Source organism: Protopterus annectens, chromosome 3.part0, assembly GCF_019279795.1.
Source record: "Protopterus annectens isolate FY-2018-M chromosome 3.part0, PAN1.0, whole genome shotgun sequence".
NCBI lineage: Eukaryota > Metazoa > Chordata > Ceratodontiformes > Protopteridae > Protopterus > Protopterus annectens.
Window position 1 is genome coordinate 481,303,712 of NC_056731.1, and position 24,673 is coordinate 481,328,384.

The 24,673-nt window shown below is 37.9% G+C and overlaps 1 protein-coding gene across 1 annotated transcript in view; it reads left to right on the forward strand.

Annotated features, from left to right (window-relative positions):
* The window catches only part of ADCY1 (adenylate cyclase 1), a 1,911,278-nt gene extending 1,886,999 nt beyond the window's left edge, over window positions 1-24,279 (forward strand). The window contains exon 14 of the mRNA XM_044065602.1: window positions 24,019-24,279. Coding sequence (XP_043921537.1) covers window positions 24,019-24,279 — 261 coding nt within the window. The remainder of the gene's footprint in view (window positions 1-24,018) is intronic.
* Window positions 24,280-24,673: the final 394 nt, after the last annotated feature.

Below are 24,673 nucleotides of genomic sequence, written 5' to 3' on the forward strand. Positions count from 1 at the left end.
GAGTGTATTCAGTGTTGCAGTCCTGGTTACCCTCCCTCCAGCCCTCTAACTTCTTTTGGCTATACCTCTACTTTCCCTTACTGTGCTCAAAAGCTTTTTGGTGTATTTGCTTTTTTGTTGGAGATATATCCTTGTATTTATAGATTTAATGGCTTCCCATTGGGGGGCACCTGATATCTGGAGCAAGAAAAACTGATGTAATGGCGTTGGCTGCATGTTTTATACCCCTGACAACCTGACATCATGGAAGAAGGGACAGTAACCAATGCAGGACCAAGACTTTGTTAATCATGCCGACTGAGAGCTACTGTAAGCAGATAACCCAAATGTAATGACTGCAACAGTGAATACACTCAAATATCTACATTTATGGTAAGTGTACACAACTGTACTTTCCTGGCGTCCTATCCTGGACCTCTCTATTCTAAACACCTTTTTGGTAATCCCAAAATTCAGAATGCTAACACTTCAACAGCTGCTTCCTATGCTGGGCAAAGATGCCTGGTTGGCAATCTTGGACTTAAAGGAAGCTTACCTGCACATTCCAATAAGGGAATCTTGCAGAAAATTCCTATGCTTCAGAGCAGGCTCTATACATTATCAGTTCTCTGCACTTCCCTTTGGCTTATCTCCTGCACCCAGGGTATTCGCAAAGTGTCTAGCTCCAGCCATTGCATTTTGCAGGCAGAGAAATATTCAAATGTACCCATAACTGGACGATTGTCTAATTCAGGCAGAAAGCCAGGACATGCTATTAAAACATCTGGCATTCGTAAAGAAACTTCTAACCTCACTGGGGTACACCATAAATGAAAATAAATCTCATCTAGTACCCTGCCAACAGATTGTATTCCTGGGAGCAAGCTTGAACACAACTTCCCAGATGGCTCATCTCACGCCAGAGAAACAAGTTTATTTGACAGCCTACTTCAAACTACTGGCCACACAGACCCAGCTATCTGCAAGGAAAATCCTGCAAGCCCTGGGGTTCATGACCTCTTGCATTATACTAATTCCATATGCAAGACTGCATATGAGGAAACTACAGTGGTATCTAAAAGCCTATGGTGTCAACATTCTCAGGACCTGGAAGCAATGATTCCTATCATTCCTTGTATAAAGACAGAGTTCCTTTGGTGGGCAGAGGCCTGCCACCTCAACAAGTGGCTCCCTTTCAATCTACCCCCTGCTGGTCAAACCCTGACTACAGATGCATCAGACTACGCATGGAGGGCTCACTTGGCAGGGTGGCGCATTCAGGGCAAATGGAACCCGAATCAGATGCACCTGCATATCAACCAGAAAGAAATGTTAGCTGTTCAGAATTCCCTGATAGCCTTCAAAGACCACATCCTTCCCGGCCAATTATTGGTAAAGACAGACAACACCACAGTTATGTGGTACATAAACAAGCAGGGGGGAACCCACTCTTACCCTCTTTGCAGACTAGCCATGGCTCTGTGGAACACAGCCTTGAGCTACCAAGTGCACCTACAAGCTCAGTTCCTGCCAGGCAAGCTAAATTCACTGGCAGATGACCTAAGCAGAAATCTCATGGACCCACACAGATGGAAACTGGAACCAAAAATATTCAACCTCTTGAGGAACAAATGGGGGACCCCAGAGATAGACCTGTTTGCCTCCCCTCAGAACTACCAGTTGGACAAATTCTGCACAAGGACTCCCCACAGTCAAGCTTGGAAAGTGGATGCCTTGTCCTTTACCTGGGAAAGCCTCTCGGTTTATGTCTTTCCCCCTCTCTCCTCTCGAAAGTTCTGCTAAAGATCAAACAGGACAGATCAAGGACAATACTGATTGCGCCAGACTGGCCTCGCCAGCACTGGTACCCCCTCTTGTGCAGTATGATACTGCTGGATCCATGGAACCCACGTCAGACTCTTTCCCTGCTGTCCCAGCAGGCGGGCCAGATTCTGCACCCTCAGCTTCAAACCCTGAACCTTGCAGCCTGGCTAATTCCTTGAGCTCTCCAATAGCATCTCTCAGTAAGCAGGTGCCAGATGTCATTCTGGAAGAAAGGAGACCTAGTACTAGGAAATCCTATGCTGGAAAGTGGAAAAGATACTGTTCCTGGAGCAAGACTCAGGGGATAAGTACTACGGTGCCCAGCTTACCTCACATTCTTCAGTACTTAACAGAAATGCTCCACAGGGGCCTATCCTTCTCGTCAATTAAAATTCATGCCTCTGCCATTTGAGCACATTATAATACTGATCCACCCCTCTTCTCTCCCCCCGTTAAAGCAATTCCTCAGAGGGGCTAAAAATCTAAGACCCCCACAGGCAAGCCCCTACTCCAGCCTGGGACCTTAATTTTGTATTGGAAAAGCTCACTCTCTTTCCTTTTGAACCAGCTGCTACTGCAGAGTTGAAATTCCTTTCCTGGAAAACAGCCTTCCTTCTCGCCATCACTTCAGCAAGAAGAGTGTCTGAATTACAGGCCCTCATGGCAGTGGAGCCCTACATTATCTTCCATACAGACAGAGTTTCCCTCAGGACCAATCTTTCCTTTATGCCCAAGGTAGTGTCTAGTGTGGCTCTAAATCAGTCCATTCATTTGCCTACCTTTTTCCCGAATCCACAAAACAAAGGAGAGAGAATACTGCACTCTTTGGATGTGCACAGATAACTTAGATTTTATTTGGACAGGACTAAGCCTCTCAGAAAATCAGAACAGCTGCTAGTTGCCTTTGCTGCAGGGGCAGAGAGGAAGGCCATTTCAAAGCAAACCATTTCTAAATGTCTAGCCCATTGCATTCATTTCTGCTATAAGCACCATGGAAAACCTACCCCACAGGAGATTAGATCACATTCCACCAGGACTGCATCTACCTCTACAGCCTTTCTCAGAGGAGTCCTTACCAGGGACATCCTAGAAACTGCTACCTGGAGCTCTGTTCATACCTTCAGCAAGCATTACCACATGCCTGTTTTCTCTAAATCCCGAGCTGGTTTTGCCACTGCAGTTTTGCAGGGCTTAATAGCTGGCCCAATTGCTCTCTAACTTCCTCCCCCCTTCCTTAGCTTGGGGAATCAACCCAAATGTAATGACTGCAACAGTGAAACATGAAGAACATAGTATAGCTGTGTACACTTACCATAAATGTAGATGTTCGAGTGTATTCACTGTTGCAGTCCTGGTTACCCTCCCTCCAGCCCCCTGACTCTCTTGGCTCTACCTTTGCTTCTTGTTTTAAGCTTTCTGGTGTATTTGCTTTTTGATGGAGGTCTACCATATCATGTAATTGCTTCCCATTGTGGGGCCACCTGACATCTGGGGCAAGAAAAACTGATGTAATGGCGTCGGCTGCATGTTTTATACCCCTGACGACCTGACATCATGGAAGAAGGGACAGCAACCGACACAGGAATCCAAGACTTTGATATTCAGGCCGGCTGAGGGCTACCTGCAGGCAGATAACCCAAATGTAATGACTGCAGCAGTGAATACACTCTAACATCTACATTTATGGTAAGTGTACACAATTGTACTTTCCTTTTACATTGTTTCCCAATTCTCTATAAAACTTTTTTTGGATTATCAATAAATTGCTTATTTTGTATTTTTGCTTTATATTTATCTGCATATCTTCTAAGTTTTTCCACCTTTGCTGAGATTTTTAGTTTAGTTGGGATACTGCATGATAGATCCTGATCTGTTCTAATACTGTGCATTGTTTTTATCACTTCTCTTTCCAAGTGTTTTTGTTGATCTGTTCCCTCTTCTGTACTCTTCTAACAGTGATGCTTCTTGTCTTAATTGCTTTATAATGCAAACATACTAAACACTGCAAACTACAAAAATAATAATAAAAAAACAGCATGAAGCCAAATGAAACAACTTTAATAAAAAAACTTTAAAATATCAGTTTCAGTTTAGTAAGCGCTTTCGTTCACACACTGAATTTCATCAGACTGAATAAAACAGAAAGAGAACATCTCTTATATAACACACAATTCATTAAATGTAACAAGCTAATAGCCTAATGTTTTAACCCTTTCCTTTTCAAATACTCTACAAACTCTTCCTTGTTATTTAAACTAGGGGGTAACAAGCATCTAACTCCACCTGACACTTATATTCCATTCACCCTAGTTCATCCTCTGCATCTAACTTTAAATCATATCTCTTTATTTGATCTAAAACTACAAACCTTAAATATGTCTTACCTTTATTAGTTTTGAAGTGCTTGCTTAGAGCATTGTTATGTTTTGGGCTGCAGTATCATACTTAAGTTTGTAAATCCTTTTATATAGTTCCCTTGTTGTTCACCCTATATAAAAAGAGTCACAAGACATGCACTTAGCTAAATATACCACACATCTAGATTTACATGTATATCTTTCCTTAATTTTAATAGTCCTATTATTATTTAACTCTTCTACACCTGTATAAACATAATCACAAAAAGCTCCAGTTATGACATTTAAATATCCCTCCCTTGGTATTAACACTTTTACACTTAATCTTGAGTGAAAATAATTCTTAACACTTTTACATCTTTTTTGGACAAAGACAGGTACCTCAACTACCTCCTTCAATGAATCAGAATTACTACTTAAAATCTTCCAATTATTTATGCTAGGGCTATTAAGGAAATCATTAAAAATAATTGGAAGATTTTTAAGTAGTAATTCTGAAAAATTATATGTTGCCACTAAAGTTTAACATTAAAGACATGAGCATTAATTAATTTAGAAGCTAAGCAGTTTTGTGAAGTGAAAGCTTTAACTTGCTGAAAAAAAACTATAAGACAGAAAAAAAGAAATACTGTAGCACCATGGAAAAACTATTTCAGAGCTTGGGACTGAAAATTAAAGTAAATCTGTAATTTTGGACTCCAGATATGAAACACTGTTTTTCTTTTGCTATGTAGTACAGTACATGCGTTTAGAAAAGTATGTGATAAAATAAATGTTTGGACTGTGGGCTGGGAAGTGTGGGTAAGAAAGGATGTTAAGGATGGGAACATTCAACATAACTGTGAATGGTAGGAGAGGATTTGATAGAAAGCATGTTATTTCTGCGGAGATGAAAATCATTTAGTATTAGCTTGTAACAAATGAAGATGTGGCCAATGTGGTGACACACAACAAAAACTGCAAGCCTTTTAATAGAAAATGTAAAGATTTTGTACATTTCTTGTTTGACTGTCCTATATTAGAAATGGAAAGAGTAGATGAAGAGGAAAGTTCAGAAAGGTAAGCAGTAGAAAATATTACTACAGAAGATGTTGAAAGAGAAGGTGGCATAGGGTAAGTGAATACTGAAAAAAATGTTAAACAATGAGGTAGTAGTTACAGAAGAATTAACAGTTCAACGTGAGGTTGTTAATATGCAGGAAAAACATATTTGCAGTCTTGGAAGTGAAGTGGAAGAAGACATAGAAATGAAGGTAGGAGCAAACAAAAACAAGGCATTGAATAGTTATTTGGTGGGAGACTTGGGAATGGAAAAAAATAAGACTTGGAAGTAAAATACGTAACATAAAAAGGAAAAAAAAATAACAGTAATCTTAGCTTTAAATGTGAATAACTTAGAAATGATGTAAGAGGTTTGGTGGTGGAGGTATGGTTTAAAAAAAGAAGAAAAAATGGATGTTTTTTGCTTGCTAGATACTAAATGTAACAAAGGTGGAAAAAAGAGAAAAGGATACATGCAGTATAGAAGGGCCAAATTATTTTGTTTGTGGGAAGTGAGATGTTCTGAAATAGGAATTCTTATAAAAAAGTGAAAAAATAAGAATTTTAGATATATCAATAGTAGTGCCAGGATGGTTTGAGGATACGTGATATGAGAATAAGATAGAAATGTATAAGAGTTATTCATATTTTTATATATATATATATATATATATATATATATATATATATATATATATATATACACACACACACACACACACATATACATATACATATATATATATATATATATATATATATATACACACACACACACACACACACACACACACACACACACACACACACACACACACACACGTCTATGCTAATATGACAGAAACATTTGTTTAAAGAAATCCTAAGAAATTGTGTTAGTAAATACATCTATCATGATGGTAGGAGATTTTAACTGTAATCTGAGGAAAGAAATGGGAAGATAATGAACGTATAAAATGGAGAGTACAGACGGTACAGTTTTTAGATATAGAGCAGTATGAGCCAGGATAGGCAAAACTAGTGAAATAATAAAGGAGAGAAAAAGGATAAAGATATTAATTAGTGGAATGAAGAATAAATAAAACAAATTAGATGAGATATAAAGAAAGTTTACTGAATTAAGAGAAAATGATAGAAAAATGAAGTGAGAAATAAAGGAAATATAAAATCAGATGTATGAAAAGAGTAGAAATAAATTAAAAATGATGCTACATAGGCAGATATTCTTGAAAGGAAAGAAAAAGGAGGTTCCCCTTATTTAGGAAAAGAAGTAAAAAAATCAGATAAGGAGGGATTTGTGCTATATTAGATGATAAAGGAGATATAGAATATCAACAAGAAAACATTATGGACGTGGTGGAACATATTGTAAAAATAAGAAGAGGAAATAAGTGGACAAGAAGAATGGAAAGTGAAATAATTCTGAAATGTGAAAATGCAAAGTACTTTTTTTTACGAAAATGATATAACAAAAGAATGAGTCAGTACCAGGATTAGATGGTATAAATTATTATAAGAAAATGAATAAAAGTGAAAGGGATGTTTTTAAAAAATATATATTAAATGAACTGATGAAGGTAGGTATTATGGGAGAATATATATGTGGTGTAGTGCTGAAATTCACATGGAGAAAGGATGAATGAAAAGATATAAAAAAACTGGAGGCCTGTGACACTAGAGAATGTTGACTATAAAATATTTGTGAAAATACTACAAAAAGGAAAAAGAATGTATTGGATGAGATAGTATGAAAAGTGATTTATGCTATAAAAAGAGGAGAGGTGAAAGAAATGTTAATCATACTGAAAGAAGTGGTAGAAATTTTATTAAAAGAAAATGAAGTAAAACTGATAGGTGACATATTAGTGTCTTTGATAAAATGAGACATGAAACAATGTCACAGATTTTAGAAGCATATGGCATAGGAAAAAAATGTTAATGTAATAAAGAAATATTATGAAACTTCATGGGTATAAGTTATGATACATGGTTGGATAGGAAAAAAGATGAGAGACGTAAAACAGGAAGGCCCAATGAATATATGCTTATCTGTTAGCAATGAATGCAGAAGTACTGACATGTTTATAACGAGACAGGCAAGATGTAAGACGGAAGAAAATGTTATATGACCAATATATATGCTGATAATTAGTTCTAATAACAAAAAGATGAGATAGATAACTGAGGTTATGATAAAGATCAAAAAGCTATTTAAAAAGCTGGTCTGAGGTTGAATAAAATGAAGTGTAAAAGGTTTGGGGAGTTAAAAAAAAATGGAATATATTTCACAAAAAAAAAATGAAACAGATTTTTGGAGTGACATTTGGTGAGTAAAAAAAGTGCAGTAAGTCAATGGTGAGAGATACTTGAACAAATAAAGAATGTTAGCTTGGTAGAACAGTTTTTGCTTATTATTACTGAAAACACATATATGCTGAATGTATTAGGAAAAACAGCATATTTGGGGGGGAGCTGAACCCGGTGAGAAGAGGAATCATTTATAACAAAGAAAAAAGGTGGTCTGAATTTAAAACATCCTGCAGTGTTTTTAATATCTGTGAATTTATTTTGAGTAATGTTAAAGGTAAATGAAAGATAAAAAGAAATGAAATGGAAGATGCTATATGAAAAATATAAAAACATATGGGAAGAAAAACTAGGGAAAAGAAAAGAAAAATGGGACAGGGTGGAAGAAAAAGAATATGACAAAATGAAATTATGAAAGTTAAAAGTAAGTGAGGTTGATGGGGAAAGAAAATAAATGAATGGTATAATATAATTAGAGTTTTTGTGTGTGTCTGTGTGTGTGTTTCTTAACTCACAAAAATAATTTAAAGAAGTTGAAAAACACAATAACAGACAGAAGGAAAAGGTTTTTATTTTTTATAAAGCAAATTGTTGTCTTTATGGAAAATTTTATTAGACAAATTACCAGTTAAAGGGAATATGAAATATAAGGTGATGGATTAAATAAAATGTGTTCAATGTAGATATGATAAAGCAGCAAAGTAAGTAAAATTTAAAAATGAAAATGGATTGGAAGGGTTTAAATGTATAAATATGAATATGATATTATATGGAAAGTATGATAAAGTAAAGAAATGTGATACTGATAAATGGGATAAAGTGCTTTTTTGTGACAATAATGGGTGCTGTGCAAAAACATTGTGAGAATTTGTTGTATAACAAGAAAATGAAAGGACATGTTAGCTAAAATAAGAAGATGGTTGTGGAAGAAAGGGTGGTAAGATAGAGGACAAATAGGAAAAAGAATGAAGAAATTGAACTGTTTAGTTAAGTTGTTTTGTGTTGATAACTTGTAAATAATTTTAAGTATGAATGTAAAAAATGTAAATGTTAATTGATTTACAGTTTGTGTGGTAATATACATGTGTGTGTGTGTGTGTGTGTGTGTATATATATATATATATATATATATATATATATATATACATATATATATATTTACTTTTTGTTTGCTTATAGTTGTTTACTAGGGTAGTGCACTGATCAACATTGAGCAATTTCAGGCTCACCCCAGATAAAATACAAAACAATTCCCCAGGGGGAAAAAAAAGCACAAATGGGGCCTCAGTTTAATGTCTCATCCAAAATGACAGTATACTCGAGAGTGCAGCAACCCACCCTTCTGCTGTACTGCAGCTGAAGCACTGGAAAATGAATCCAACTACCAACTGTTGGAATTGAACACACAACTTCTTCATCTTCTAACTTACACAGAATGTGTAAAATATTTGTAAATCCAGATGCAGTCACCAAAGTATTTCAGCTTTACAGGGTTGTATTTCTGGCACCTTCTTGCTGCTCTATAATTTTATTTGCTATTGGAAACAATCTTAAGGTCTCTTTCTCTGCAGGACTGTCTATTACAGTTTTCCAAGTCTTTGTTTTATGGAAAAGAATTGGTGTTGATACTTCTGGTTGCTCTTCCTCCTGGAAATTAATTTGGGCGTGCTTGTCTTATATGAAGACATGCCTTTATCTGTTTATGAAGATTTAGATGCAGAGGAATCCATTCCCTCTGCTTCTCCTCCAGCGGATTTTTCTTTTGGTGAAACCTTACATACTTTAAGAGAGCATTTCCACTGGGAATGCCAAGACTAACCTCAGTCCAAAAAGGGACTCAGAGAATTTCTAGATTTGCCACAACATAGGCCTTTAGCAATACCCCCAGTCCTGGATGTTGTGGATGATGTCTTTATGGAATCCAGTTTAACTCCTGATACTTTACCCCCTGTTCCTAGGAAACTAGACAGGTACTACAGAGTTCCTGACTCTCACAAATTCCTTTTCAAAAATCCTACTGCTGACCCAAAGGTCATATCCCAGGGGCCTAAAGGTATCAAAGCAACTACAGCTAAGAATCCCACCCCTTCAGACAGGGATTCTAGAGCTTTAGACAGATGGGGTAAGAAAGTATACACCTCTGCAACTCTCACCATTAGGGCTTTGAATTGTCAGTTTCACATGCTGAAGTACCAACAACATATTATGGAACTTATTAAGCAAAAAATAGCTATCTTTACAGACTGTGCAGAAAATAAAGAATTACAAGAGCTTATGCATTCTGCAAGCCAAGTCAGCAAGCATACTTTGCAATGTTGCTTTGACACCCTAGAAGCATCTTGCAGGGCAGCAGTCACTGGTTCTGTACTGAGAAGGCATGGTTGGCTTAAGGAGCAGACCTTGCCAGATCATGTCAAATCTAAATTACTAGATGCTCTTTTGAACAAGGACAATCTGGCACCAAAGCAGAAGAAGTTCTTAAAAAGACGGAAGAAAAAGCTAAATCTATGCAGACAGTCACAGATTTTTTGCAAGTACAGCCTCCTAGATTCAATAGACATTGCCCCTTGAAACATTGGTCCTTTCCAGCCCCCTCAAGGCCATCTCAAACTAGACCCAGGGGAAACAGACCCCCCCCCCCAGACTACATTCTTAGGGTATGCAGTGATATAAGCAATGGAGTGCCTCCACTTCAAAAACAGGGTGTGCTAAGCCACCACCTTATGGAAAGAATTCACAATGACTTCTCAACTCCACTCCCCACCTCTGCCCAACTGCTCATGCCCCTAGGAGGAAAACTTGCCCATCATGCAAAAAACTGGACTTCCATCACCAAAGACCGATGGGTCCTCAACATTGTATCCCAGGGGTACATATTTTACTTCCACTCACTGCCAACCCCAAAAGGGTTCCCAGACCTTCCTCCAAACCAGTGGGCAGAGGTACAAAACCAAGTTCAATTCCTGCTCTCCATAAGGGCAATTCAACCTGTTCCTGTGGAACAGATAGATCAAGGTTTCTATTCCAGACTTTTCCTGGTACCCAGAAAAGAGGGCACTTGGCGCCCAATCCTAGATCTTTCCATTCTAAACACCTTCCTGGTGGTACCAAAATTCAAAATGCTCACCCTGCAGCAGCTTCTTCCTATGCTGGCCAAAGATGCCTGGTTAGCCACCCTAGACTTAAAAGAAGCCTATCTGCACATTCCTATCACGGATTCATGCAGGAAATATCTACACTTCAGGGCAGGATTTATGCATTATCAGTTCTCTGCACTTCCCTTTGGCTTATCCACTGCTCCCAGAGTATTCACAAAATGTTTAGCTCCCACCATTGCCTACTGCAGAAAATTTCAAATTTACCTGTACTTGGATGGCTGCCTGATTCAAGCAGTCAGGAAATGCTGTTGCGTTGCAGCACCTGACATTTGCAAAAAACCTTCTAACCTCCCTGGGGTACACCATCAACGAAAATAAATCAAAAGTAGTCCCCAGTCAAAAGATTGTATTCCTGGGAGCAAGCTTGGACACACCATCCCAGATGGCATTCCTTACTCCAGAAAAACAAGCCTATGTGATAGACTGCTTCACTCAAATGGCCACAAGAACCCAGCTATCCGCAAGGAAAATCCTGCAGACCCTAGGGTTTATGGCCTCATGCATACTACTAATTCCGTATGCCAGACTGCATATGAGGAAACTTCAGTGGTACTTAAAAAGTCTTTGGTGCCAACATTCTCAGGACCGGGAAACTGCCATTCCTATCATACCTTGTCTAAGGACAGATTTTCTTTGGTAGGCAGCAGCATGCAACCACAACAAGGGACTTCCCTTTATTCAACCCCAGGCCACCAAGTCCCTAACCACAGATGCATCAGACTCTTCCTGGGGGGCACAGCTGGACAACAAGTGCATTCAGGGCCACTGGAGTCCAAGTCAAATTCATCTGCACATCAAAATAAAAAGAGATGCTAGCTGTTCAGCACACTCTAACAGCTTTCAGATCCATACTCTCACCAGGACCCCTGCTAATAAAAACAGACAACACTACAGTTGTGTGGTACATCAACAAGCAGGGGGGAACCTACTCTTACCCACTCTGCAGGCTAGCCATTGCCCTGTGGAACACAGCCTTGGACATGCAGGTCCATCTGCAAGCTCAATTCCTGCCAGGCAAACAAAACTCACTGGCAGATGACTTAAGCAGAAATCTCCTAGATCCACACAAGTGGCAGTTAGAGCTAAGCACGTTCCGCCTTCTGATTCAGAAATGGGGGACCCCAGAGGTGGATCTCTCTGCCTCCCCCTGCAGTCACCAGCTCAGCAAATTCTGCATCAGGGCACCTCACAGCAGGGCCTGGAAAGTGGATACCCTATCCTTCCAGTGGGTGAACCTCTCAAGCTATGCATTTCCCCCTCTGCCCCTTCTTTCAAGAATATTGCTCAAGATAAGATAGGACAGACCAAGGACAATCCTGATTGCCCCAGACTGGCCACGCCAGCCTGGGTCTATATCATATGTCCGAAAGCACAAGTCCGAATGCCGAAACTTTGAACTGGGAAGTTCAAAGTCTAAAAATAACGAAGCCGCAGAACATCAAATTCTTTCTCAGGGAAAGAATTCGGTGGGCCAGTTCCATGGCTTTGCTATTTCCTCCACTGTGGTGCAATCTCGGAGTTGGTATATTTAAGTAGGGGGGTGTAGGGGCACAGACCCCCACATTGGGGAGGGGTGTAGTGGGTGAAGCCCCCCACATTAGAAACAGTATTTAGCGTTTTATACCGGAACAGCAATTTTTTTTCCATGGGAAAAAAAATCGCTGTTCTGAGTGCTCGGAGTATTTAGTTTTCGAACTTTTGGGTTCGATATTTACATAGTCGAAGTTTTGACACTTCGACTATGTGATATAGACCCCACCAGCCGTGGTACCCAGAACTAATCCTTCCTTTATGCCTAAAGTGGTGTCCAGTGTGGCTCTCAACCAATCTATCCATTTGCCAGCCTTCTTCCCTAACCCTCAAAATAAAGGGGAAAGGAACCTGCACTCCTTGGTTGTGCACAGACAGCTCAGATTCTGCCTGGATAGGACTAAGCCCTTCAGGAAATCTGACCAGTTATTACTCAGTTTTGCACCAGGGACAGAGGGCAAGGCTGTTTCAAAACAGACAATTTCCAAATGGATAGCACACTGTATCCATTTCTGCTACAAACACCATGGGAAACCAACCCCTCAGGGGGTCAGAACACATTCCACTAGGGCAACTTCTACCTCTACAGCATTCCTCAGGGGAGTCCCTACCAGGGACATTTTGGAGGCTACTACCTGGAGTTCTGTGCACACATTCACCAAGCATTACCACCTGCCTATATTATCCAAATCCAGGGTGGGATTTGCAACTGCAGTCCTGCAGGGCATACTAGCCAGCCCAAACTCTTCTTGACTGCCTCCACCCTTTCTTCAGCTGTGGGAATCAACCCAAGTGTGATGACTGCAACAGTGAAACATGAAGAACATAGTAAAGTTGTGTACACTTACCATAAATGTAGATGTTTGAGTGTATTGACTGTTGGAGTCCTGGTTTCCCTCCTTCCAGCCCACTTCTCTTGCTCTCCTCTATGTGTATATTACTCACCCCTTGCAGGGGTATTGGCATTTACTTTTTACTGGCATTTACTTTTTACTGGTGGTGATTTTCCCACCATAGCTTAGCTCCCTATTGGGGGGCTCCTGACATTCGGGGCAAGAAAAACTGATGCAATGGTGTCAGCTGCCTGTTTTATACCTCTGACAACCTGATGTCAGTCCTGGAGTGACAGCAACCGACGCAGAAATGCTAAATCTCTGGTATTCGGGCCAACTGAGGGCTACCTGCAGGCAGATAACCCAAGTGTGATGACTGCAACAGTGAATACACTCGAACATCTACACTTATGGTAAGTGTACACAACTGTACTTTCTTGTCCTAGTAATGTAGCAGAAGTAGGTAACAGAATTAAAAGATGATATTTGTTGTTCCCTGTTGAAATGTCAGCACTTGAAATGCTGAGTGCCAACAAGATGAAAAAAAGAGACCAAAAACCTGGGAGAAGAGTGAATCTCAAAGATCGCTCTCCATCTTTAAACTTCTTTTTTGAAGGGAGAAAACCCCTGCAACCCTGATGCCCCACACACCCCATGAACTTATACATACCAACAATGAGGTTGCCATGCCTGTGAGAAAAGAGAATATTTTGAGAAATGGCCATCTCAAACTTGAGTCCATTTTTCAGCCATTCAGACTCCATGTTTCTAGACTCGCTCTAGTGAGTCCCAACATTTCAGATGGTTATCAGGTTTTGCTGCTGCTCTTTCTCATGATACTCTTCACTGTTTGGATAGTCTTTTCCATTTGTACATTTGGCTCAGAACAGTGGACTGGAAGTTGTGCCTAAATTCCTATTCAATTACAGATTTTTGATCTCCTGTCTAGTGTTTTACAGACCTTTCTCAGATACGACAGCATAAGACTTCTTGTAAATTGGTAATATAGATCTTAAGACATTACTCATCATTGCACTTACTGTGTCTGTGAGTTTGATTTTTGAAGAACTTGGAATAATGACTTACATATCTGAGATAAATGGCTTTTCATAAATGGAACAAATCAGTTCCCTCTCAGCTAAATAGATAGCCTGGAATTGGTTTATCGTCTCTTCCTTTGGCTTGTTGTTGTGTCGTGCATTACAAATGGTACTACAATCCTGCACTGCTTGCTGCTCTTAAGGTTTATTTCTGCCCAAAGCATTATATCTGTATTTCTTTCCTGACACGTTAGTGTAATAAAATATGATTTTTCTCAGTTTACAGTGAATTATTATTCTGTCATTTTTGAAAATGTAGTCCTAGGCATAATTTATTTCTTCCTTGAAAAAAAATGTATTTCGTTCTTTAATGATTAGTTTAGCTCTGACCAGCTGTACATTTGTTATCCTTCAATAGTTGCATCTGTATGTCATTATTAATGTGCCTTTTGAAATTAAATATTTACTTTTTTTCTGTTTTGGGAACTGTGGTATTACCCAATGAATCTCTGTTATCTTCTATCAAGCATGCATGCTTCTCTGGATAATGCTTAATCATATTTTTTATTACGTAACATCTTCTGATGCCTTGACAGTACCTTGTATAAAAAAATGTCTTGAATTTGGTTTCCAAGTGCTTTTGATCTTTTCTTCCATGGGCAGCTTTGACATACTTATCCATGGATTTTATCACATCTTATTTGTTTACAGTTCCAGAACTGCGGTGGTGGTGCTGAGGTAGCGTTGTCGCTTCACAGTTAGATGTTGCCCGTTCGATTCTCAGTTAGAGCGTCTTCTGTGTAGCAACATGCGTGAATGGGCGTTCCTTCGCTGAAGGTTGTGCGTTAGGTCTGGCAAGCCAGTATGTAAAAATCTACTGCCAATCTTTAGCGGACCAGAGTTCCGCTGTGGCGACCCCTAACCGGGAAAAGCCGAAAGACACAAACATTTGTTTACAATTTCATTTGTACCTGAGCAAATCTGCATTGCACATTTGTTAATGCTGTTTTACTGATCTATTATCTTGTGAAATCACAGATCCTATACTGTTCTGATTGCCATTTGCTGTCAACACAACTGCCTTGCTTATTTATTTGTTTATTTATTTACTTATTTGTTTAACAGGGTAATGCACTGATCAGTACTGACCAATTTCAGGCTCAGCCTGGACAAAATACAAAATATTCCACAAATAAAAATGACAAATGTAAGCAATAACAGACTCGTTCAGACTAGTTACATAGAAAATGTGTTGATTTGCGTTCTAGTGAAAGCAGAGAACAGTATGCAATATATGCATTACTTTCACAAGTGAGGAGAACAGTCGTGGAAAGGAATAGGGATACTGTGTTAGATGATTATATAGCATTTGTAGCTACTTTTACGGAGCATTTCAAAGCTATTATCTTGCCCATAGCTCTATTATCATGCTGTATCTAAAGCTACATTAAACAGATTTCGTAGAGATATAGTTATCACAGACAAGTTAGATTAACATTTTAGAAGATACTGCATCATTTCTGAAATCAGCTGGAATGTCAAGTAGTCACAAGACAACACAGAAACATGGGCGGTCGAACCCAACTCTGTGATACAGTGATGGTGGTAAATGCTGCTGATTATGCAAGACCTCAAACTCTCTGAAAGGGCAAATTCAGAGGAACATAGTAGTAGATACTTTTGATGTAAAAAACTGTAAATTCAGTCCTTGAAAAAGTTTAGAAAGAATACATGCAAAGGAAGGGCATGGATAAAAATATACAAAAAATCAAACTAAATTCAATCACTATGACATGTGAAAATTAAGTTGTGTTTGAATGTATACAAATCACTGCAGGGAGGAGTAGCTAACAACATTTCATAAAAACATAAGAGACCAAGAGGCTCAAATGCATGTCCAAACAGTTGTATTCAATGTGTTAAAGCATTTTCAGAATTAATTGCTTAACTTCATGTCATACATAACCAAACACAACACAGCTTTAGCAATTTAAAGAAATCATATAGATATTAAAAAATAATGCAGAATTCAAAAAAATCCACATCTCTTTGCAAGTACAGTCCAAATGCCAACATCATCATTGCACTTACTGTGTCTGTGAGTTTGATTTTTGAAGAACTTGGAATAATGACTTACATATCTGAGATAAATGGCTTTTCATAAATGGAACAAATCAGTTCCCTCTCAGCTAAATAGATAGCCTGGAATTGGTTTATCGTCTCTTCCTTTGGCTTGTTGTTGTGTCGTGCATTACAAATGGTACTACAATCCTGCACTGCTTGCTGCTCTTAAGGTTTATTTCTGCCCAAAGCATTATATCTGTATTTCTTTCCTGACACGTTAGTGTAATAAAATATGATTTTTCTCAGTTTACAGTGAATTATTATTCTGTCATTTTTGAAAATGTAGTCCTAGGCATAATTTATTTCTTCCTTGAAAAAAAATGTATTTCGTTCTTTAATGATTAGTTTAGCTCTGACCAGCTGTACATTTGTTATCCTTCAATAGTTGCATCTGTATGTCATTATTAATGTGCCTTTTGAAATTAAATATTTACTTTTTTTCTGTTTTGGGAACTGTGGTATTACCCAATGAATCTCTGTTATCTTCTATCAAGCATGCATGCTTCTCTGGATAATGCTTAATCATATTTTTTATTACGTAACATCTTCTGATGCCTTGACAGTACCTTGTATAAAAAAATGTCTTGAATTTGGTTTCCAAGTGCTTTTGATCTTTTCTTCCATGGGCAGCTTTGACATACTTATCCATGGATTTTATCACATCTTATTTGTTTACAGTTCCAGAACTGCGGTGGTGGTGCTGAGGTAGCGTTGTCGCTTCACAGTTAGATGTTGCCCGTTCGATTCTCAGTTAGGCGTCTTCTGTGTAGCAACATGCGTGAATGGGCGCCTTCGCCAAGCTGAAGGTTGTGCGTTAGGTCTGGCAAGCCAGTATGTAAAAATCTACTGCCAATCTTTAGCGGACCAGAGTTCCGCTGTGGCGACTAACCGGGAAAAGCCGAAAGACACAAACATTTGTTTACAATTTCATTTGTACCTGAGCAAATCTGCATTGCACATTTGTTAATGCTGTTTTACTGATCTATTATCTTGTGAAATCACAGATCCTATACTGTTCTGATTGCCATTTGCTGTCAACACAACTGCCTTGCTTATTTATTTGTTTATTTATTTACTTATTTGTTTAACAGGGTAATGCACTGATCAGTACTGACCAATTTCAGGCTCAGCCTGGACAAAATACAAAATATTCCACAAATAAAAATGACAAATGTAAGCAATAACAGACTCGTTCAGACTAGTTACATAGAAAATGTGTTGATTTGCGTTCTAGTGAAAGCAGAGAACAGTATGCAATATATGCATTACTTTCACAAGTGAGGAGAACAGTCGTGGAAAGGAATAGGGATACTGTGTTAGATGATTATATAGCATTTGTAGCTACTTTTACGGAGCATTTCAAAGCTATTATCTTGCCCATAGCTCTATTATCATGCTGTATCTAAAGCTACATTAAACAGATTTCGTAGAGATATAGTTATCACAGACAAGTTAGATTAACATTTTAGAAGATACTGCATCATTTCTGAAATCAGCTGGAATGTCAAGTAGTCACAAGACAACACAGAAACATGGGCGGTCGAACCCAACTCTGTGATACAGTGATGGTGGTAAATGCTGCTGATTATGCAAGACCTCAAACTCTCTGAAAGGGCAAATTCAGAGGAACATAGTAGTAGATACTTTTGATGTAAAAAACTGTAAATTCAGTCCTTGAAAAGTTTAGAAAGAATACATGCAAAGGAAGGGCATGGATAAAAATATACAAAAAATCAAACTAAATTCAATCACTATGACATGTGAAAATTAAGTTGTGTTTGAATGTATACAAATCACTGCAGGGAGGAGTAGCTAACAACATTTCATAAAAACATAAGAGACCAAGAGGCTCAAATGCATGTCCAAACAGTTGTATTCAATGTGTTAAAGCATTTTCAGAATTAATTGCTTAACTTCATGTCATACATAACCAAACACAACACAGCTTTAGCAATTTAAAGAAATCATATAGATATTAAAAAATAATGCAGAATTCAAAAAAATCCACATCTCTTTGCAAGTACAGTCCAAATGCCAACAACAGCATAACAAATAATACTAATAAGACCTTGGTAAATATGAAGTACAACACAGAAATAACTGTAGCTGTGGCACAGATAGAAAAATCAAAACCCAAGAGACAAGCAACTAAAATATAATTTCTGTCTCTTCAATATTATTATATCTGTTTGTGTGTGTGTGTGTGTGTGTGTATACTGCACAAAAAGTTTAGTGCACATTGCCATACTGTTTGTATCTGAAGCTTAGATTTTATTGACAGCTGCCTGTAATAATGTTTCAATAGTGTTATTTCAGTTAATGCTGGATCTACACAGCAATATGTGATTTATCACCTGCTATTAGTATGCCCCAGTTACATAATAAGATACCCAATACCAGGTATTTACACTGAGTATGTTTGCTCTTTATCAACAGGGGTGTGCTGTACTAGACAACATAAGCTGTACCTCCAAGTGCCTTATATAAAATGATAAAATGACCCCCCCCAAACATAACTAATAAAGATAAATACAAAGTTTAAGCAAGTAAGGCAGAGAAGAAATTAAATATCATTGGGAAAAAAAATTGTTCCTTGGAAACACATACACACACACACATACACACACACATACACACACATATACACACACACACACACACACACACACACACACACACACACACACACACACACACACACACACACACACACACACACACACCAGTTTTGTTACTGCACAAAACAAACCACGATAAGTATATATCCAATTTGAATGCTAGTCATCAATAAAGGGAGTATCTGAGATAAATTTAGCTTCATTTTAATTGTATAAAAAGCCAATAATAATCTAAATATCAAATCCAATAACTTTGTATAAAGCATTATTTATATCTATCCTTTTTTATAATACTGTTCAGTTGCTTAAACACCAAAGGAAGAAGAAATGTTTCTTAAAGCCCTACACCAGCTTCTGGCACAGACATTCAGTATAATAATTTGGGAAACACAATTTACAAATCTGCAGTAATCAGGATTATTTCAAGGTACTCCAGTGGAGACATGGACAAGCTTATTAAGAATAAAGAATACATGTAGGCCCCCATTTTTGATCTGACAAAGCCAATTTTGATTTATTGTTATCCTTAGGTTCACCCAGATAACAAATGGACTTTATTAAGCATCATATGTTGAATACTTAACCCTGGCCCATCATACCTCTCAACTGTCCAGATTTTGGCAGAATGTCTAGATTTTCAACTCATAATCATTTGTGGTTTCTGGCAAATCAGTGAGGACTGAATTCATTAAATAATGGCATACATTTGTATGTTTTAGACATCCATTTTTTCAGAAAATGTACAACATAAATCCTACTATTGTAGCAAGTTTCTAAGTTTAAATTTTAGAAGAGCAGTTTTTAAAACCTGTCCCTATTTTTGGGCCTTTGACCCCATTATTTTAAGCTTTGTCCAGACTCCTTGTGCTGTGAAGTTGAGATAGATGCTCTCCTAAAACTGCTTTCATAAGAGAAACATATGTTACTTTTTTCATTGACTAAGATTAGACTAGTAATATAAATTTGGAGGGAGTGAGTGAGTCAGCCAGGGTGCAGGGAAGCCTGCCCACCCCACCGCAAAACACTTAAATGTTAGTGAGCCTGCTCATCAAGGGGGTTAATCTTCTGAGAAAGGATTTGCCAGGTCCTTGTTTTAAAATCAAGAATATACATTAAAATTGTGCTTGGCTTTGATGCAATGATGCTTATCAAGCAGTTTAACTGCATTGTTTGCTTTCTATCTCCACCTGTTATGGCAATTCCCTTCAGTAGTTTGTCTAACTATGTACAAGCACTAAAATAGTACCAAAATAAAACATTTACTCCAACAACCCCTTCAGTAGTCTGTCCACGTTAGCACAAGCACCAAAATGAAAAATATTTCCCAAAAATCCCTTCAGTAGTTTGCCCATGTATGCACAAGTACTTAGATCATACCAGAATTAAACAGTTTTTTCCAACAACCCCTTCAGTAAATTGTCAATTTATACATACTCACCAAAAATGAAACATTTTGCACAAAGATCCCTTCAGTGTGTGTGTGTGTGCACAAGCAACAAAATGAGTAATTTCCTCAAAGATCCCTTCAGCAGTCTGTCCATGTATGCACGAGCACCAGAATCAAACACTTACCGCAAAGGTTCCTTCAGTAATTGTCCATGTATGCACAGGCACCTCAATGGCAACAAAATGAAACATTTCCTTCAAAGATCCCTTCAGTACCGTGTATGCACAGGCACCAAAGTGAATAATTTTCCCCAAAGATTGCTTCAGTAATCTGTCCATGTGTGCACAAGCACTCAAATGACACCAAAATAAATAATTTTCAGCCAAAGATCCCTCAGTCTGTTCATATATGCACAAGCACCAAAATCAAACATTTCCCCAAAGAATCCCTTCAGCATTCTGTCCATGTATGCACAAGCACGAAAATGAACCATTCCCCCAATGAGCCCTTCAGCAGTCTGTCCAAGTTTGCACAAGTTCCAAAATGCCATGCTTCCCCCATCAACCTATTCAGCAGCCCGTCCATGTTTGCATAAGCACCAAAATGTAATGTTTCCACCAAATGACCCCTTCATCAGTCTCTTCAAGTTTGCACAAGCTCCAAAATGAAACATTTCCCCAGTTATCCCTTTTGCAGTCTGTCCAGATTTGCACAAACACTACAGTAAAACATTTCCCCCAATAATCCTTCAGCAGTCTGTCCAAGTATGTACAAGAAGCATACTAGTAAGTAACCGTACTTAACTGAGAGACTTGTTATTTTTCTCTGCCCTTATATCTCTCCCCAACACATCAAATTCACCCACACAAGCTGAGGGATATAGCATTTTTGAAACTTGAATCGATTGCTGTGGGCACCAATGATATAGCCTGAGACACTGACTTTCTGGCACCTCGGCACAGCCCAAACCTGAACAGCCAATCACAGTATCTTTTGGGGTGGTGCCCAACCAAGATTATGTAAGTGGGAGCAGGAAGTACTCTAGAGTGTATCAGACATCTGGTGAAGAGAAATAAATAAATAAAATTTGTAGAATTTGTGTATTTTTTTTTATTTCACATCAAGAAATTCTGCCCTGGACAAGATAATGCCCAGGGTGAATGTCCTATTTGCCTTGCCATAGTTATGCTACTGATTGCATCCATAGCAAAGTAGCAAGTGAATATCAATGATCAGCTTTGGGGGCACTTGTAGATCATTTTAAAATAGAATTATTCTGTTTAATATTTACTGTGCAATAACATTACATATTGACTGGTAACACTTTAGAAGTGATTAGCAATTTTTATGAACTGAAGAAAAAAAATCAAAGACTGAAGCATTGAATTTAGTGCCTATTTAAAACGGGTTCCTATTATGTTATCGAAAGATAATGTAATCAAATTCTCAGAACTTCGAAACGGCTGCATTTCGAAGATCACATTGTGGGATCGCAGTACCAGGAAAATTGGGATCTTTGCCCTTTCCTCACTATAGTGCGATCTTGGAGTTGGAATATATATTTAGCTGGGGGTGTGGGGGCGCAGCCCCCCACAATAAAAACTTTGATATGCGGCCGTTTCAACATTTTGAGCGTTCAATTATGTTATCTTTTGATAACGTAATATGAACCCATTTAAAACAGAATGCAAGATATTATTTCATTTAACAAATATACATTCAACATTATTGAATTTAAAACATTATTGCTACTATGTAGTGTATGGGAACACCAACATTATGTTTCAAAAACATGAAAAAAAAATCTTTTTAAGCACCTTTCTCACAACAGAAAGGTACCTCATGTTAGTAATTAACAGCAAAGAACAGTGGCAAAAGGAAAATACAGCTGAAAAGCTATTAAACAGTTTGCTCTGTCACACCTACAAATGCAAATATGGCTGAACAAAGTGCCTAACAGATTTAAAGGACATTTGTTCCTTAGAGGAACAATTTATTTGTACCTGTTGTCTGTTTAACAGCTCAAAGTGTCTTACCAGCTTTCACAGCTAAAAACGTGGTAACACACTTTGTGCTTATTTACTTTTTTCTGTAACTGGTATTACGTGGCCATGCATGGGGCAGGTAAAGCTCCATGGAATGCAAAGAATTATGAATTGTTTTCACTGATCATAAATTTTATTTTATATTTGTTAACCGGGAAAGTCCGACGTGGAACGAGCCAATTTTCAGCGGAGGCCCGGGCAGAAACGCTCCAGACATATGTCTTTATAATGTGGGCGGAAACTGGAGCATCAGGAGGAAACCCACACGAATGCAGGGAGGACATGCAGACTTCGCACAGAAGGCACCCCAGCTGAGAATTTAACAGGAGAACCTCTTGCTGTGAGGAGACGTTACCGCTGCACCACTGCGCCGTCGTAATAAAATAAATAAATAAATAAAATAAAAATAAATCTTATTGTGTCTTCAACATAGATGCAAAGATTCACCTCATGAGCTTCACATTCAAAATGCATTTCTTGTCATCCATGTCTCAAACATAAAGTAAATTGGTTATGATCAGGGACTCAGTCATAATCATGCGTATGAGAAGGAAGAAATGGGTTGAATGAAAATGCTGAAGCCTGACTGGTAGAAGTGATTTAATTTTTTTTTGGTGAGACCACTTTTGTTTGCAAAAAAATCAGACAAAAATATAAAAATATATGGCTAGTTAAGTGCAATATAAATACCGACTCCTCTCATACATTGTCCATTTATCATCCCTTTAGTAGTTGCCCATGTATGCACAAGCACTTCAGTGAAACCAAAATGGAGCATTTCCACCAAAGATCCCTTCAGTAGGTTGTCAGTGTACACACATCCACTAAAATGAATTAATACTTTTAAAGACCCCATTCAGTAGTCTGTCCATGTATACACAAGCATCATTTCCTCCCAAAGATCCCTTCAGCATTCTTTCCATGTATGTGCAAGCACCAAAATGAAACATTCCCCCAAAGACGCTTCAGCTGCCTGTCCAAGTTTGCCCAAGCATCAAAATGAAACAGTTTCCCAGTGTCACCTTCAACAGTCTGTCCAAGTTTGCACAAGTGTCTGTTTTTACGGGTGAACTAGAACACTTGGGCTTGTCAAGTGAATTTTTCAAAAGTGTACAATATGACTGTAGACATTATAGATTTAAGTTGACAACATATATAGCATTGTTACTTATTATTGACTTAAACAGTAAACCACCCACCTGCTTCAGTCTCTCAGCAGAAGCAAAAGGCATAGTTGGATGTATTGTCCGCCTCTTTTTTATTCCTGTCAGTTATTAATCTTGTACATACATACATATATGCATACATACTTTAATTTAAAAAAAAACAGCCTTGTATGCCCATATTAAGTCCTGGTGTCAGTTGATGAGTTTTCTTTTTGAAATGCTCTAGGAGATATTTCTTATTAGATTATTATCTTAGGCCAACTGCTTAAGCAGATACTAATGATTTCTATTGGGTGACCATTGATTCTGTAAGTAAAGACAAACTAATATGATACTGTTTAGGGACTGCACAAGGTTTTAATTTTATTTTGAACCAAGTATATTTTTTCTTTAACATGAAGTGAATATATGTTTCTCATGCTGCATTGGATAGGTTTCATTGCTTCAGGTGGGATATCCAAAGATCTAGAAGATATTTGTCTACCTCTTAATTAACAGACTGTTTTGATATTTATGCAGATTAAATCCCATACTGTATATGCTACTTAATATGTGTACATTGCATTAAAACAGTTTTAGTGCAGTAACCTTGTCTGTTTTACCTTTTAGGTGATCTGCTTGCCTTGGATATGGAGGACAAACTTTAGCAGTTCAATAATAATCATTTCCCCTGATGGAGTTAATGAGACTATGACGGAGAAGCCATGTGACACTCCACATTACACTTTCCTTTCCTGCATTGTTAGCTGTCTCACACTTGCAATATTTTTGCGAGTTTCATCATTGCCAAAACTGATCATGGCCCTTATCTTCAGTGTTTTACATATCATCATTCTAGAATTTAGTGGCTATAAGAAGCTGATGAGGTAAGTTTTATGTAAGCTTATATTGCATAAATTTATTGGATACAAATTTCTCAAAACCTATCAAACAATCAGTGATAATGGAATACAAAAAACAAAGAATCACTGTTGAACACATTTTTTTGAACTCTGAAAGTTCTTTCATCTAACAAAACTTCCTCAGGCTGAGCTTTCTATACAAACATGACAATTAAATACTTCATAATTGCACAAATAGTACTACAAAGAATGCTCATATATTGTAAAGTGGAGCTCTCTGAGTGCTCCCGCTATCTAAAACACAACAGCTGTATATGCTATATATTTAGATTTAGGTAAATAATTTCCTGAGGGTATTCTTAAAACCCTTAGCCTTCTTGGCACTACTTTAACTATTAGACGTGCTTCAAAAAAATCAAATA